The sequence below is a fragment of the Mytilus californianus genome, unplaced genomic scaffold (genome assembly GCF_021869535.1).
Source record: "Mytilus californianus isolate M0D057914Y unplaced genomic scaffold, xbMytCali1.0.p SCAF_2, whole genome shotgun sequence".
In the NCBI taxonomy this organism is placed as follows: Eukaryota; Metazoa; Mollusca; class Bivalvia; order Mytilida; family Mytilidae; genus Mytilus; species Mytilus californianus.
This window is the reverse complement of record NW_026262668.1, coordinates 92,958,768-92,975,300: the sequence shown is the minus strand read 5'-3', so window position 1 is coordinate 92,975,300 and position 16,533 is coordinate 92,958,768. Positions and strand designations below refer to the sequence as shown.

General features: G+C 32.0%; 1 protein-coding gene across 3 annotated transcripts; it reads left to right on the top strand.

Moving 5' to 3' along the window:
* Positions 1–582: 582 nt before the first annotated feature.
* Positions 583–15,514, top strand: LOC127730406 (heat shock 70 kDa protein 12B-like). Of its 3 annotated transcripts, none has more exons than XM_052238791.1 (5): positions 583–667; positions 1,560–1,920; positions 6,729–6,947; positions 12,225–12,378; positions 14,065–15,514. In XM_052238791.1, exons 2-5 carry the CDS (start codon positions 1,585–1,587, stop codon positions 15,141–15,143), a joined length of 1,788 nt encoding a protein of 595 aa, XP_052094751.1. In that variant the 5' UTR covers positions 583–667; positions 1,560–1,584; the 3' UTR covers positions 15,144–15,514. The 3 variants fall into 3 exon arrangements, with proteins under 3 accessions (XP_052094751.1, XP_052094752.1, XP_052094753.1); XM_052238792.1 differs by lacking the exon at positions 583–667 and adding an exon at positions 674–733; XM_052238793.1 differs by lacking the exon at positions 583–667 and adding an exon at positions 747–827.
* The last annotated feature ends 1,019 nt before the right edge of the window (positions 15,515–16,533 follow it).

Sequence of the window (16,533 nt, the reverse complement as noted above, 5' to 3'; positions counted from 1 at the left end):
AAAATATTTCTCATCTCTAAAGAAAACTTTGTTCTCGTCCAATTATTGGTAGAAATTCAATTATGACGACAACTTTTCTTGGTTTCTTCTGAATTTCCTATTGTGAGCTCATGAAAAAACGCGACCATGCCTGATGACGGCGTCACACATAAAGAACACAAATTTCTGCAAATCTTTGAAAAGGAAGGATACACTTTGTTAAGATCGTCTAAAATTCATTAGAGAAACAGATTCCACCACTATAACTCGTGTATTACGATTTTCTCCACTCTCAACAGTTAAATTTTAATTATTTTACATGTAAAAGCTCGACAAGCCTCGCGCTTTAAATATTAAAATTTAACTGTCTCTAGTGGATAAATATCGTAACACACTTTATGCAGTGGTGGAATGTATATGTAACTAATAATACATACTTTTGTTTTTCAAATAACATAACGTTTGTAGAATGTACATTTATTTAGAGTCGAGCATGACATGTACAAATTTACATAGTAGACATGAGCTCTATTTGAAAACAAATAACAAATTATAAGCACACTTGACATTACACAGTCATATCGATTGCATATCATTCATAAATAGGTTATTCAATCTACTATCTAACTTCAGGAAGTAAATTGGAAAGATCTTATTATATCTTTGTTTTATTACTCTTTTGTTAATGGTGAGTAGTTGACCAGCATCAGATTTCATCGGCAAATATATATTCATTCAGAAATTGCCGTGTAAGGTAACTACAAACCTTTTTTTAAATCAGATAAACTAATAATCTATTTTTGGAACTAACAAAAATGTCCATTCCTATCTCAATATCAATTGTCAACGTAAGTAATTTAGTTATTTAGCAATTTGTGTTATGGAAAATATGTTCCTATGGCGTTATTTTTCTCTCTTATTTAAAAATGTTATCAAAAATTTTAGTAGGAAATATTAAAAGTACTGATTTCCAATGTATTTCCAAGACTAGGAAGTAAAATTTCGATAACACCTATTTATTTCCAATAAAGTTAAAGATATTTTCGTGACATAAAAAACGAGACAGATTATAGGTATACGTAAATGAGACGGTAACCCAATGACAAACAATCAGCGGTCAATATAGGTCTTCAACAATAGTCTCAATACAATATGTCAACTTCTTAAACTCCCAAGTCTAGAAGGAAATGTGAATAAATCTAAACAGGAGACATTCAACATTGTACAATAAATACCGATTTACCCTGAAAACAAAAACTTAGGATAAAACTGAAGATAACCAATGACGATGTTTGTCATTTTGGGACAGAAACATGTGGCTGGATTAGTTATTCCTTCTCCTTTAGATATCTTCTTTGGTATTGTTGCTCATATATAATTTTACGGAAAACTATTACAAAGTTTTAAAACTGTTTCGACTGGACCACTCTTATTCAATAAATCAAAAAAGCTTAAAAAATATATTTTAAAAGAATTAAAAAAAAATGTTAAAGAATTTCAACAAATTCAGGCGTATAATAAAGGGAAGCACCTGTTGCCTTTTTGTATCTGCTTTGCTCTTATTAAATTTTTTTATGCAGGACCAGTTATAAGTCATCGACCCAGATGTCTGGAATAATTGCAGCACCATCAGAGTTGGATGTTCAATCCACAGGGGTACTTGTTTCTGTTGCTTTGGACATTGGAACTTCTTTTTCAGGATTCGCATTTCTGACAAGAAATGATTTTAAAATAAACCCTTTGCGTGTTGTTTGCAAGCATTGGCATGTTGGCGAGCTGGGAACACTGTATAAGACTAAATCAATTATTCTATTGAACCAAAAGAAAGAGTTTGTTGCTTTTGGATATGATGCTGAGAATAAGTATGCAAGAATGAGTGTCGATGAAGCAAAGGAATACTATTACTTTCCATACTTTAAAATGGCGTTATATGGAGAACAGGTTTGTGTAATATTTTAGGGAGCTACCATTTGATTTTTAGGGGGGGGGGGGGGGGGGGCTAGGATGAAAAATTTTGTCCTGCTCTTTTTTTAGTTGATACCCTGGCCTGCCTTTTTATTTTCCCCTCTATTCGGTCCTGCCTTTTTTTTTAAAGTTTATCCTGACTTTTTTTTTACCTAAATTGTCATCCTGCCTTTTTTTTTTACTCAAAACTCCTGTCCTGCCTATTTTTTTCAAATTTCATCCTAGCCCCCCCCCCCCCCCCCCCCCCCCCACTAAAAATCAAATGGTAGCTTCCTTAGAGAACTCGAAATTTCTTGGTATTTTAGTAACAATTTAGAAGTTTGTTAAGTTAAATGATTAAATGATTTGAACGAATTTCTTCAGTAAATTTTTTGTTTTTCGATATTTCAGTCGAATTATTCACGATCATTTTAACTTTAATTAACTGAAGTACACACGATAAAACATCTAAAAAAAATATTGTTTTTCCCCCCATATTTTAAAGATACTACCTTTTTTCAAATTAATTTATAGTGTTATTTATTTGATAAGGCCAGATAAACACTGAAAATAACATTACATATACACGATTATGGCATTAGTTACTGGGATAATTTCCACCCTACCTTGGATAAAAAAAATCGAAAAAACATTTAGTCATATTTTTATGCCCCACCTACGATAGTAGAGGGGCATTAGGTTTTTCGGTCTGTGCGTCCGTTCGTTCGTCCGTCCCGCTTCGGGTTAAAATTTTTGGTCAAGGTAGTTTTTGATGAAGTTGAAATCCAATCAACTTGAAACTTAGTACACCAGTTCCCTATGATATGATCTGTCTAGTTTTAATGCCAAATTAGAGTTTTGACCCCAATTTTACGGTCCACTGAACATAGAAAATGATAGTGCGAGTGGGCAGGTTACATTTTTTGGTCAAGGTAGTTTTTGATGAAGTTGAAGTCCAATCAACTTGAAACTTAGTACACCTGTTCCCTATGATATGATCTTTCTAATTTTAATGCCAAATTAGAGTTTTTACCCCAATTTCACGGTCCACTGAACATAGAAAATTATAGTGTAAGTGGGGCATCCATGTACTATGGACACATTCTTGTTTCTTACAAAATCACACACTGCAAACAAATGAAAAATGGCATGACATATTCTTTGAAGAACAAAAATACAAATCAAATGAAGAAGTTTGATTTTACTAAATAGTCTAACTTTCGTTAACTGCGAGTATTCTTAGATCGGTACTTTGCATCTTTTATCTTTCCGTTAGTCGTTGTTGTGCTTAGAACTGATCTGATGAGTTAAGACCTTTCTAACAGATGTTTTAAAAGTTTTTTTCTTAAGTTGTGCTCTTACATCACCACTGCCACAGGTAAGGGGAGGATTTTTGCGTTTTTACCAAGGAATAACGACACCCGCATCACAAAATGAGAACCAATTCTGACGAGAAAACCAACGGCATGATTTATGCTAAAATGATAAACGAAAAACAATAATTATGACAGAAGCAACAAAGTCTCCTGATTTCTGACATGCAAAACTTTCGATCCTGAGTGTACCCAATGAAGCTTTTCCCACAAAAGGGAGTAGTACTAAAAGTATTATACATGTTTTTCTATAAAAAAAAATCATTGTTTTAATATGTCCGTGAAAGTTTTCCTTCTCTTCGATCGTGGACATTTGTAGTACATTCGTGGTCAAATACAAATCCCTGAGGAAATAAACCACCAAGGAGTAGGTGTTTTAAAATTTAAAACTGAACTAAAAAAAACTTTACTCTCAGAGTAACATATTTGTACCGAAGCAATATGAGTTTGGAATTCGAAAACTGAATATTATTCTAACCCAACTTCGATGTTTTGCATCATCCTTAAACTATGATCTATATAGGGTCAATATTATTTCTGACCCTTCTTGCCGCTGTGGTGTTAATCGTGAAGATTCCTATCATTTCTTTTTTAAATGTATATTATATTCAGACATACGAAATAAAATGTTTGAAAGTCTGCGCTGGCTTCCAAAAGATTGTAAAATTGACATAGAACTACTAACCTCGGGTAGTTATCTTCTTTCTCTAGAGCAAAACCAAACCATTTTCAAAAATGTCTTCGAGTTTATTAAAAGTTCGGAAAGATTTCTAATTGTCTAGATAGCAAACCATGATCGCACACACATCATCATCTAAGTAAAAGTCTTCCTTTTTTTTTTGCATTTTTGTTTTTGTTTAATTTGTATTTTATTTTTTATTTTTGTTTTCTAAATATTCATTTATTTATTTTTATATATTTATTTTTTCTGTATTATTGTTTTCTTTCTGTCTTTTGACATAAATCCATATATATATATATATATATAGAAGTCTATCTAAAAAGGACCAACCAGCAAATTTACTATGTACCGGATCGTCTAGAATAGACGATACTGTGCAGATAAGGAAAAAAATTATATAAGTCTAGAGATTTGCACAACGATACTAATATAAGATGGTATTATACGAAGATGTTGTTAATAAATCGTGTTGACAAATATTTCGGCTTAACAAATAGCCTTCTTCGGTGTCAATTATTTTAACAATACTGATAATATGTATAAAAATAGCTCAATGAGTCAATGCTTAAATCGAGACGCACACATGTGTACCAAAACCTAAATACATAATACCTACATTGCGCACAGATAGGATACCCTATAGCTACGCTCACATATTTTAAACATACAACTATCAATACAACAGGACGTAATATAAATGATTAACCAGTGAATGAGACGGTGTCCTAGCCAATCATCTTGTTGATTACATTGTGGAATTACATTACAGAAAACCACTCACAAATAAATTACAAACATCGAACATTTATGCAGGCATGTTCTTTTTATTCTGTCGTTGGGTCGTTGTCCGTTTGACGTTTACTCCAAATACCACTTTTTTAACATGTAAATACAAAAAAAAATTTATAAATTACGAAATGGCAAATATTCAATGCGTCTAGTTTTAGAATGATTACCAACTTATACTGTAGAGATAGAAAACACGAATTTGTTACGTTATCAATAAGTCAAATTGAGCAATTTTTATACATATTATCAGTATTGTTAAAATAATTGACACCGAAGAAGGCTATTTGTTAAGCCGAAATATTTGTCAACACTATTTATTAACAACATCTTCGTATAATACCATCTTATATTAGTATCGTTGTGCAAATCTCTATATATATATATATATAAACAAGTCTAAATTGAAAACAACGTTCATAGATATGTATATATTAAATAGATATACCATTCTATACATGCATGCTCATACATATATTTTGTATTATATTGCTATAAATGTTAAATGGAGAAGACTTCATAAGTCTGTTTGACTTGTGTCTTATCCAATTTGTACTTGATCAAATAAAATATGTTTAAACTGAAGTAGGTCCTTCGGTTTTGGCATGCTTCAAAGTATTTTATTAGTAAATTTTCAGTTGATAACTAATGTTACTGTACTAAAGTGTAGATTACAACTCCTTGTAAGCTCGGAGAATACGTTCTCAAATGTTTAACATTTTGCAAATGCCACTGATGTTTGAATTATTACGGTAAACACATTATTATGTAATGCTTTCCTGATTTCCTTCAGGCAGAAATTTTGATTAAATAAATACTAATACGTCTGTATGTTTATTTCTTTGTCATGCAAGAAAGAGGTATAATTGATTATCGGATAGTTCATAGTGTTTGTATTTTTCAACAGCAGCCACGAATCAAAGGATCTTGATGAAACTTTTGACAAATCTAAATCCGGAATGGTTCTATCTAGGACAGCAGCAATCATTCTGAATGTTTGACTGAAGCTTAAGTGCCTAGAAAATCAACCTTACAATGTTAGAGTAGATCTCATTCTTTACTTCCTCCCCGAGCTGGGCTGGAACCTGTACTTTACACTTCTCACTTCTACGACAACACCGCCTAGTATTGCGCAGACGCCTTTTCCCCTCCTCTAACTATAGCTATATATATATATATATATATATTTGCACGCCCATTTCAAAGAAAAACACAAAAAAATTATAAATGCAAAAGTTTCGATTTGTATATATTGTGTTGCAAAAAAAGTATAAGAAGTATATGCGACCATTTTAAATCGAGACGCACACATGTGTACCAAAACCTAAATACATAATACCTACATTGCGCACAGATAGGATACCCTATAGCTACGCTCACATATTTTAAACATACAACTATCAATACAACAGGACGTAATATAAATGATTAACCAGTGAATGAGACGGTGTCCTAGCCAATCATCGTGTTGATTACATTGTGGAATTACATTACAGAAAACCACTCACAAATAAATTACAAACATCGAACATTTATGCAGGCATGTTCTTTTTATTCTGTCGTTGGGTCGTTGTCCGTTTGACGTTTACTCCAAATACCACTTTTTTAACATGTAAATACAAAAAAAAAATTATAAATTACGAAATGGCAAATATTCAATGCGTCTAGTTTTAGAATGATTACCAACTTATACTGTAGAGATAGAAAACACGAATTTGTTACGTTATCATAGTTTAAATCATAAATGTCAACTAAAGTCTTTGTGAAACTTACTTACTTTAAATTTAGTAGATTTCAGTTATTGTTCTATGCTTTGTGTATGATGCTTTTTTTAAGGCCGAACGACGACCTATAGTTGCAAACATCTTAGGTTTCGGGTTTTTGTCCGATTGGCAATCCTGTCACATCTTTTTATTTTATAAATGTCTACACTCTCAAAATATCTTTGTTGACATACATTTTAGTCACTACGGAAGAATATGAAGATACCAGATGAAAGTGGTAACAAGATGCCAGCTTATAAAGTATTTGGAGAAGCAATCAAATTTTTAAAAGATGCAGCATTAGAGGAACTTCTGAAATCATGTGTTATTAAAGAAACAGATGTTAAATGGATTGTAACTCTTCCTGCTATATGGAGTGAATCTGCAAAACAGTTTATGGTGTATGCAAGTAAAGAGGTTGTAAGTAAAATACATAACTTAATATTCATAAAGTTCATTTTCAATCTTAATTCGGATTGCAATGGAAAGCTATATAGTAAACGAACATTTGATTTAAAATGAATATAATGAAAATGTCTCAAAGCGAAGCAACAATAATCAAAAGTAGGTAACTAAATTATAATAATAGTGATAATCATTTAATAACATTAACGGTACAAATTTTACTGCACTTAAAGGGAAAATTCGCGATTTTTTACTTATCATCTTATTATGTTCATATTACCATAAAAATCATATTCACCAAGTTTTATCTGGATATGAACATTAATAAAGAAGAAAATTGGAAATTATTAATTTTATTTATTCGAACTTCCTGACTTCTGTGACGTAGTTTAAGTCTTTTTGCATGCCGGGAGTGGATAAATCTCATTTTAAGTCTTGTTCGTTAATCATCTAATAACGCGATTTAAAGCGCATCGACGACTTTTGGCGTAGCTATTAACCAACTAATAATTCAGAAAGAAAAGTGATCAGCCGTGCAACTTTAAAATTAAAATGTACGATTTATATTTTAAGGATTTATGATATATTTATAGTAATAAAAATAAATCATACAATAGAATGTTTTGATGTTTTTTCCCCGACGGATATGTTGAACAAACATATATAACGGATAGTGTAATAAAATACAAGTTTGTATTCTCACCTAATATTTCAGTCGATGATTTGTCTTACTATACAAATCCTTGCTTCGGTCTAGTATTGCGTAAATACAATGCATACATGTGTATTATACTGACACTACCTGGTAAAGGCGTGGTTAAATTCACGATAATTAAAAGATTAGCATTATGTAATTTCAATCTTTTGATCTTCACTAGAGTGTTGTTTGGCCTTAAGGGTTCACCGTTGCAGGTATGAAAAAAAAAAGGATAAAACCGAAGTGCGGGTTTGAGACAGATTTTTTTAAATAATTATTTGGGGAGGAATATGGTGGCAAAATACCTGAATCGCCGTTAAAAAATTTTTTTATTTTAATATTTTGCGTTAGCTCAGTTTTTAAATAAATAGATGAGTATTTTGTTGTAACATCAAAATTCTGAATTACTTTCAATTAAATAATTTTATAAATAAAAATGGCCCACGAAACCATCGTATAAATCAAAACTGTACTATTTTGAATTATCATCGGTATAAACCTTGAATATTTAAATGTGCAGAGAAAATTATCAGTTACATTAATATGGTTTTGTTTGTCCAAAGTATCTACAATTACCTAATTGGGAATGCCTTTATTACAATATTCTAAATCTCACAACGTATAAATACTTTAGCTATTTGACCAACGATGTTTAAAAAAAAATAACAGAATCAATCTAACGTCAACTTTCCTTTTTTAAATGGAGACAGACCGGCGGAATCAATTTTCAATGTGCCTTTCCCTCATTTATAAACCTACTATAAACCAGAGACATATCTACATATATATACGTCTGTTTAAACTGACAAGAATACGCCTAATGCGGACAAGCAACATATTCTTTAAATTTCTGTGATTTAATACCAAGAAACAAGGACGTATAACTAACAACTCTAATATACGTCCTTGCAAGAAAGTAGAAAATCCCGAAATTAATTTGATACTCAATATTTTTCCTGGAAAATATTCACATCCTCATTCGGTCTGAAAATGAAATAAGAATTTGGTATACAGAACATGCAGAAGTGTGGATGTCATAAAACCTTGTTATATCAGAAACCTTTATAAATGTGAACCTGTATACGTAAGACCTCATGGGACGTCACCTAACCACATACAGGTAATATACAAGTAGCTCTTTTAAACCCAGAAATGTCAAGGTTAATCACTACCGATAAAGAATGTACCGATGAAAAGAAAATTCTGATGATTGTAAAGCATGACCATTTATGATTTTAGAGGCGTCTTAGGTGGGGGATCGCCGGAACGATTTAAATTCTGACTAGATTTTTTTTCTCTGAATTTAAATCACTGAACTAAAAAAAAGGAGAAAACTACGTCCAAGAACAGAATTCTTCTTGTAAATTTGTAAATTCATAAATACAACGTTCTTATTTTATAACTTTCGATAGACATGACCGCCAAACCCCCCACCCCCTTCTCCCAACCTGGGAACAGTATATCTTACAATGTATATATTCATGCAAAAATCCAAAAAAAAAAAGGAGAAAAAAGAAAGAGATGAACGGTAAGTCACATCAGATTCAGATATTTATATAGTTGATTGTCGTTAATTCGAGATGCATACATGTCTCTGCGTTAACTTATAAAAATAACAGGAAAGTATAAACTTGAAATAGATTTATGATGAATACTATGCAAGGCAACTGTGACACCCCTTTTCATCACAGCGTACATGCATGTATTAAAATGACTGTCCGTTATTTCGATTAAGAATGACAATCCCACGTAAAATCCTATAGTTCATGGTGAGAATTTTTCTACCAGATATGCGACTTTTCGTATTTATATTTTCTCTTATATTACTCTCATTTAATATTTTATGCATAAGTGCAATATTAGGAATGGTTTATTCCCCCCACAAGCTAACTAAATAAATTAATCAACCATCTAGCTGACCAGACGTTAATACAACTACTATCAGTCTATCCGGAGAGAAGTTTCTTTATTTCTTCAAATAGGCTTTTTGGGGATCATTAGTGTACGTCCAGTGGCATACATATAATTACATGCATGTCGGAACAGGAAAATTGACATAAAGGTACTATTAGAACCATGTTCACATTATTATACATTATACCCAACAATTTTGATGGTGACGAATTTCTAAAACTGTTTGAAATAATCTAATTGAAATATAAATCTATGATTTTACTATGTCCATAACTTCGATGAACCAAAGCAAGTTAGATATCGCGACCTGTATTTAAATCAGATTGGTTCTGGATGTTTCTCTCGTATATTCAATATTCATGCATATATTCTAAATTGCGACTATCTATAGTACCGTAACTTTCTATCTAGGCGTATAAACCAATGATCGACAAGTGCGTTCATCTTGTTAAATCAATATTTGTATGTTTCAAAATGTCCATAATTATTGATAACGAGTATATACTTACATTTTCCCCATTTAAAATTTCCCGTGGAAAATATGTAAATAGATTTTTATTTTATCAAATCTTTTTTTGTAATTATTTAGATTTTCATAAATATCATTCTTTACACCAGAAATGTTATGTATAAACAAGCGTATGATTTTAGTAATGACTAGTATATAACTATCGGACACGCAGGACAAATTTTAAGATGTATATTACACCTGATAGTTTCAAAATTGAAAGTTACAAATTATCGGCCGTGTACACTGATCAATTCCCTCAGAAGTGAAGTGATGCACGAACTTGCTTTATGTAATTGTGTAATTAATAAGAGTTTTAAAGCCCGACAGGAAATCGCTTGAATACCTGGAAGTGTCACCTCACAATACCTCTGGGAACAATTCCTTTAGCCATGCTGGTGATCAGATACGGGAAGGGCCGAATTTATTTAAATAAATTTATTATATAAATGAATTATGAACAAACTAGATTTTCGAAAACAATTTTACACGGAACACTTATTTATGACTTTGAACTTTGACTTTTTAACTAATTTCCATTAAAATTTCTTGTTTCAAAAACTTAGTAAAAAAAAAGTTTCAAAACGGCAAAACGGCAGACCATTGTACTAGTTATTTAAATAAAAAATATATATAATTACATTTTCTGTATCAAGTTAGTTAGGAAAGGTTGCACAACCATGTCTATTAGGTAAACGGACAGAAAGTCACAGGACAAAAAGTCACAGGACATAAAGTCACAAATTTGATAGGACAAAAAGTCACAAATAATTTGTTGACAATTGTTTGAATATATAAGAGAAAGATCTTGAAATATTTTCTTTTTATTACATATATTCATTTTTATGTTTAGGAAATTGTTCATAAGCCTTGATAAATGAAAAATTATCAAATTTTAATCATGCAAAGGATATATTTCTTGGCACAATGAAGCCATTTAAGTACCAAGCCACTTTGACATTTTGTTTTCATAACAATTATTTGATCATTATTGATATTTATTGAATAGATTTTAATTACAAAGTTGCTTCATATATAATAGTTCAAGAAAAAACAAAAATTTTATTTTTTAAATTAGTGTTTTCTTGTTTAAAGAAAAAAAATCTCAAAACTGAATTGTGACTTTTTGTCCTGTGACTTTTTGTCCGTGACTTTTTGTCTGTGACTTTTTGTCCTGTGACTTTCTGTCCTACATTCGTCTATTATAATCTCTTTTGTGACCCGGGAAACTGTTTATACTTTCCTTGTCGGATAAAACAACCGTACGCTTGACAAGATTTCGACACTCAATTACGGCTACGTTAGGTTACTGCTTGTTTTGGTCCTTTGTGGTTTATAGATATATCGTGGTTTCTAAACCGGGAGGATGTCAAAATGGCCGCATGCGGAGAATTGATACTCTAAATTTAAAATCGATGGTGATCTCTTATTTTGCAGAATAAAACTTTAATATTTATGAATTTGTGCTTTTTCATACATAATGAACATAATATAAATTTTTCATTTTTTTGCGAAGTTTCCCTTTAAAGCCCATTACTAATTTCGAATATCAACACCCTTCTTCAATGAATACCTCGATGAAACAAAAAGACCAAACTAAGTCACCAATGCATTATCTTATCTGTTATGGGTATTAAATTCTCATGACAAGATCTATGTTCAGTTTGTATGACGTTAATGATTTCAAACAGTAACAAAAATACTTCAATATTTATTTCTCCGTTTTTGTCCCCGAAAGTATCAACACCCAGTAATCAGCAATTCTGTTGACATGACATATAATGTGTTCATTTTCTGTAAATTTACGCTGCCTAAAATGTTCAAATAATTCAAAACACTACGGTGTTTCTACCCCAGCCATAAATAGCCTTAGCTAAATTTGGTACAGATTTGTTTTAGCTTATCACAAATTGATCCCCAACTTTGTAATAGATTTAGTCATAAAGAAACTGTCTCAATTTGTAATGTTAACTTTTTCATAAGAGTGAAATTCTGTGTGACACTAACTGTCGGATATGACAAAATATATGCAAAGCAGATGCTTTCTAAAGATATAACACACACAAGATAAACAAAAACACTTTATTTGAATACCATATAATAATTATTGTTTACGAATCAAAAGGTATTATTTTGGTCAAATATATTTATGTATTATTTTTAACATCTCCAGGCAGGGATAGCTGAAGATAAATTGGAGATCACATTAGAACCAGAGTCTGCAGCATTGTGTTGTAACTATTTAGCCTTAGAGAGGAATGAAGAAACTTCCGTAAGCTTAAAGACGTTTGACAATGGACGGAAAATCATGGTTCTAGATTTAGGAGGTACAAGTTCTATCAGTGTTGTTTTCAAACCAAAGTAAAAGCTTCTATGTCTGTCCATAGTTGAATTAAGGATTCAATCTTACTATTGCAAAAAAAAAAAATAAATATTGAAATTTAAACAAATCAAATGAGAAAACCAACGGCATGATGTATGTCGAAAACAACAAACGAAAAACAAATATGATATACAGCAACAAACGACAACCACTGATTACAGGTTACTGACTTTGTACAGACAAATACAGAATGTGGCGGAGTTAAACATGTCTCCATCCAATCCCACTAACCTGGGAAAGTGTGTTGTAACAGCACCGATCGATACAAAGAACAAAAACAACTAGATTTGTAATTGCGAGCAATAACGGATGGCACCCTCGTCCCCTCATTGCCAGGGTAACGGCAGCCATTTTTAAAATTCAAAAGTCGAACATCGCATCTACACATGCCAGTTACCATTACTGTAAATTTTCAGAGAGTTTGAAGCATTTCGAAAAATTTTGACATTTTGGGTGTTTCCATGGTAACGACGGCCATTTTGAAAATTCTAAAATCATATATCAACTATGCACATGCCAGTTAACATTTCTGTAAAGTTTCATAAAGTTTGGTGCATTTTGAAATTTTTGTAGTTTCCATGGTAACGGTAGCCATTTTCCAAATTCCAAAGACAAATACCACTCTGACCCATTACATGTTACATACCAATAAAGTTGCATTGGGTTTAATATTATATTCTTTAAGAAAATGCAGCTTTAATGTGTTTTCCCATAGGGCCAATGTTAAACTTTCGCCCAGTTTCCATGACAATGGCGGCAATTTTGGAATTTCTAAAAACTGAAAAATCATCTAGGCATACGAACTAACATTTTCATAAAGTTTCATCCAGTAAGGTCTTATAATAAAAGATTTGGATTTTTGATTTTTTTTTACATTTAAATGGTTTCCATGAAAACGGTGGCCATTTTGAACCATTCCAAAGTCAGGTGCACAACTTCACATGAGGGTACTCATTATAGTAGAGTTCCATCAACATTGGTCCATTAAATTCTGAGAACTAGCGCGGATAAAAATGTGTGGAAGAATAATAAAAAGGAAAAAAAGAAACGTAGAATAACAATACGTCACCCCAACTCCGTTGAGGGTGCCATAACTAACAAAAACACTAAAGACACAAAGTACCGATCTGAGAGTACTCGCAGTTACTGCAATCTAGTTCCAATCAACTAATAAAAAAATCATCTTTTGAAAATATAACATTTTTACATTATGCTTAAAAGCACCCAATGGGTTTATCATTTTTTTAAAATTATAATCTTTGTTTTTCTTTTTCATTTCAGTATAAAAATAGAATTTCGTTGCAACTATGGACATGCAAAAGTTAACTCTTCCACTGTTTTTGTACATTCTAAGAATTATAAATAGGGAGAAAAAATATTCTAACAGCTAAAAAAACTTTTAATCATTTATCATAGATACCTACCCTTAATTTGCATAATAAATATGTTTTTGTTCAAAACAATTAGAAGAGCCAACATCATGTTTACATCAATTTTCCCGAATTATTAAGGAATATTATTTTAATTATCAATTCCGAAATTTAAAACTTATTTTGTTCTAAATTATGTTCAGGTTAATAATAAATTGACGTTTACACAATAAACAATCTAATTTGTACTATTTTTCAAGGTGGTACTGTGGATATAACGACGTATCAAGTTACGACAACTGAAGGTAAAAACACATTAAAAGAAATATACAAAGCAACTGGCGGACCATGGGGTGGCAGAAAAGTTGATGAAGCCTTTGAGAATTTCTGGAGTAAATGCTTAGGAACAGAGACATGGAAAAAGCTTAAGCTGGAATATAGAGATGAAATCTATGAATTTTTCAACAGATTTGAAATACAGAAAAGAAGCTATAAACACGAATCTAGAGAAAAAATATCACTGACGCTGCCAGAATGCATACGTGAAGTTGAAGGACTATCAAGTCTGTTGAGCGAACAAATCGGAGATGTTTCGATAAAAAGAGGGAAAATAACATTCCCAGATGAAACATTTAATAAGTTTTTCGATGCTTGCTTGAAAGGAGAAGACGGGGAAGGGTTGGTTAAAATGGTGGACGGCTTATTCTCAAATGAGAAAATGGCAGACATATATGCAGTGCTGATGGTCGGAGGACTTTCCGAATCTTCAATTGTCCAGACTGCTATCAAGGAAACGCTCAGTCAGAAAAGCAGAGCGAAAGTATTTGTTCCAACTGAACCAGGGTCTGTGGTGTTGAAAGGGGCTGCTATTTATGGATTTGCACCAGATATCATCATGGAAAGAGTTATTCGTCATACGGTTGGCATAAGTACTCGTGTAGCATTTGATGAAGAAAAGCATTCTCGTTCGTCTGCTCACTACCACAAAGTAGAAAATGAAGAATACATAGAAGATAAATTTCACCCATTTGTAAGAGCTGGCGATACAATTCAACCTGGGGAACAGAAAACGCACAATTTTAACGCAGTTGCAGTTAATTCGCATGGGTCATTAGAAATTGAAGTATATGCTTCAACGGAAAGAGATCCTGAATACACACGAGATCCAAACAGTGAAAGCACATGGAAACTAGGTTGTGTAAGTTTTCCAAAATTTGACAAGCAAAACCTTGGAACAACTGTTACAGTGAATATGACTTTCGGATGTACTAGGTTACATGTTAATGCAAAACTCGAAAATGGCGACGATGTCGATTGCAGTCTGAATTTATTGAAATAAGAATTCTTTAAAACATATTGAGTAATCACGAGAATATAGACGGCAGATAGAAAACAATAATACAAAATGCGTTCGTCGTTGACTCGTATATTATATTTGAATGTATGTGTTTCGCACGTATGATGCACACTTTGTGAATCTGACATTATTACCCTGTTGTCTTGTACCTGTCTTTTATATTAACTACTGCAGCATATAACCTGAAAGTTTTATGTTCGTGTTTTGTAGTCCGTTGTTTGTCTTTTTTTTTAGGCCATGGCGTTGTCTGTTTTATTGGATTCTTGGTAATTACTCTAAATGATATATATTGTACAAATATCACTGTGTATGTCACGGTATTATTGATTTGTAATAAAGATGAAGAAATATGAGTCCTCTGTGTGATAATTTTGTTTCAATGACAACCTCTTTGTGATATCAAGTGGGTGAGAAAAATCAATAATGCAATGACAATAACAATAACGCTACCAAATTTACTGCACCAGATGCATGATTCCTTAAAACAAAATGACTTGCTTATATTTATAACAACACATTTCAATAAAACAATATCCGTATTTTCACGCCAGTACCAAAGTCCTGAGCAACTAAATTGCAGAACTTTCGAGTACAATCAGTCCCCCAGCGGAGATTTTGACCCAACATAGGTATCAACCCAGCGAAGTAATATAATTTTACTACACCTGGTACGTATTTAGACAATTAAGATCTCTTCAGTGATGCTCAAACCCAAAATGTTAGAAAATCCAAAAACTTACAATACAAACTGAGAAAAGCTAATTTTATATAACATGTTTCAAACATAATAAAATACACATCAATCGTATGATCTAAAGTAAATACCGACACAGCAGACCAAAGCCAATTAACTAATAAAACCTCAATGCGTTGACCTTAATAGAGGTTTTTCAACATCTTACGAACGGACGAAACTCGACGAACGTATCGTTAGGGAGCTGTAATTTTATGCAGTAAAATTTTCTACCGATATTGCAGCGTGTTTAAAGACAACAGTAAACAATTTAATATTCATTTTGCAACCTTGTAATTTATTGTTGTGGTGAAACATGAGTGTTCCAATTGGTTTTGTGTTGTTGAATGTTGAGTAACCTTACGTTGAGTTTCGTTTATTTACATGTCCAATATACGTTCGATTTATCTCCCTTATCATTTAAAAAGAACAATGTTTTTGATAGTCGTTGTTAAAAAAAAATCTGCGCATTTGGTTTGCATTTGACTGAATGATTGTTGGATGTTTTTTTACAAAACGTTCAGTGGCGAGTATTCCATACATTTCACGACGATATTATCATTTGATAAAGGATTGAAAAGTGGTTGAGAGGACACAACCTTTATATTTAAATCTCCAACTCTGGACTTAAAGTCACAT

Excerpts from the sequence above, each read along its gene's own strand:
- LOC127730406 (XM_052238791.1), top strand. The coding sequence starts at position 1,585 with ATGTCTGGAATAATTGCAGCACCATCAGAGTTGGATGTTCAATCCACA. Across the intron at positions 6,948-12,224 it reads TGTATGCAAGTAAAGAGGTT|GCAGGGATAGCTGAAGATAA; the intron begins GTAAGTAAAATA and ends TAACATCTCCAG. Across the intron at positions 12,379-14,064 it reads CATGGTTCTAGATTTAGGAG|GTGGTACTGTGGATATAACG; the intron begins GTACAAGTTCTA and ends CTATTTTTCAAG.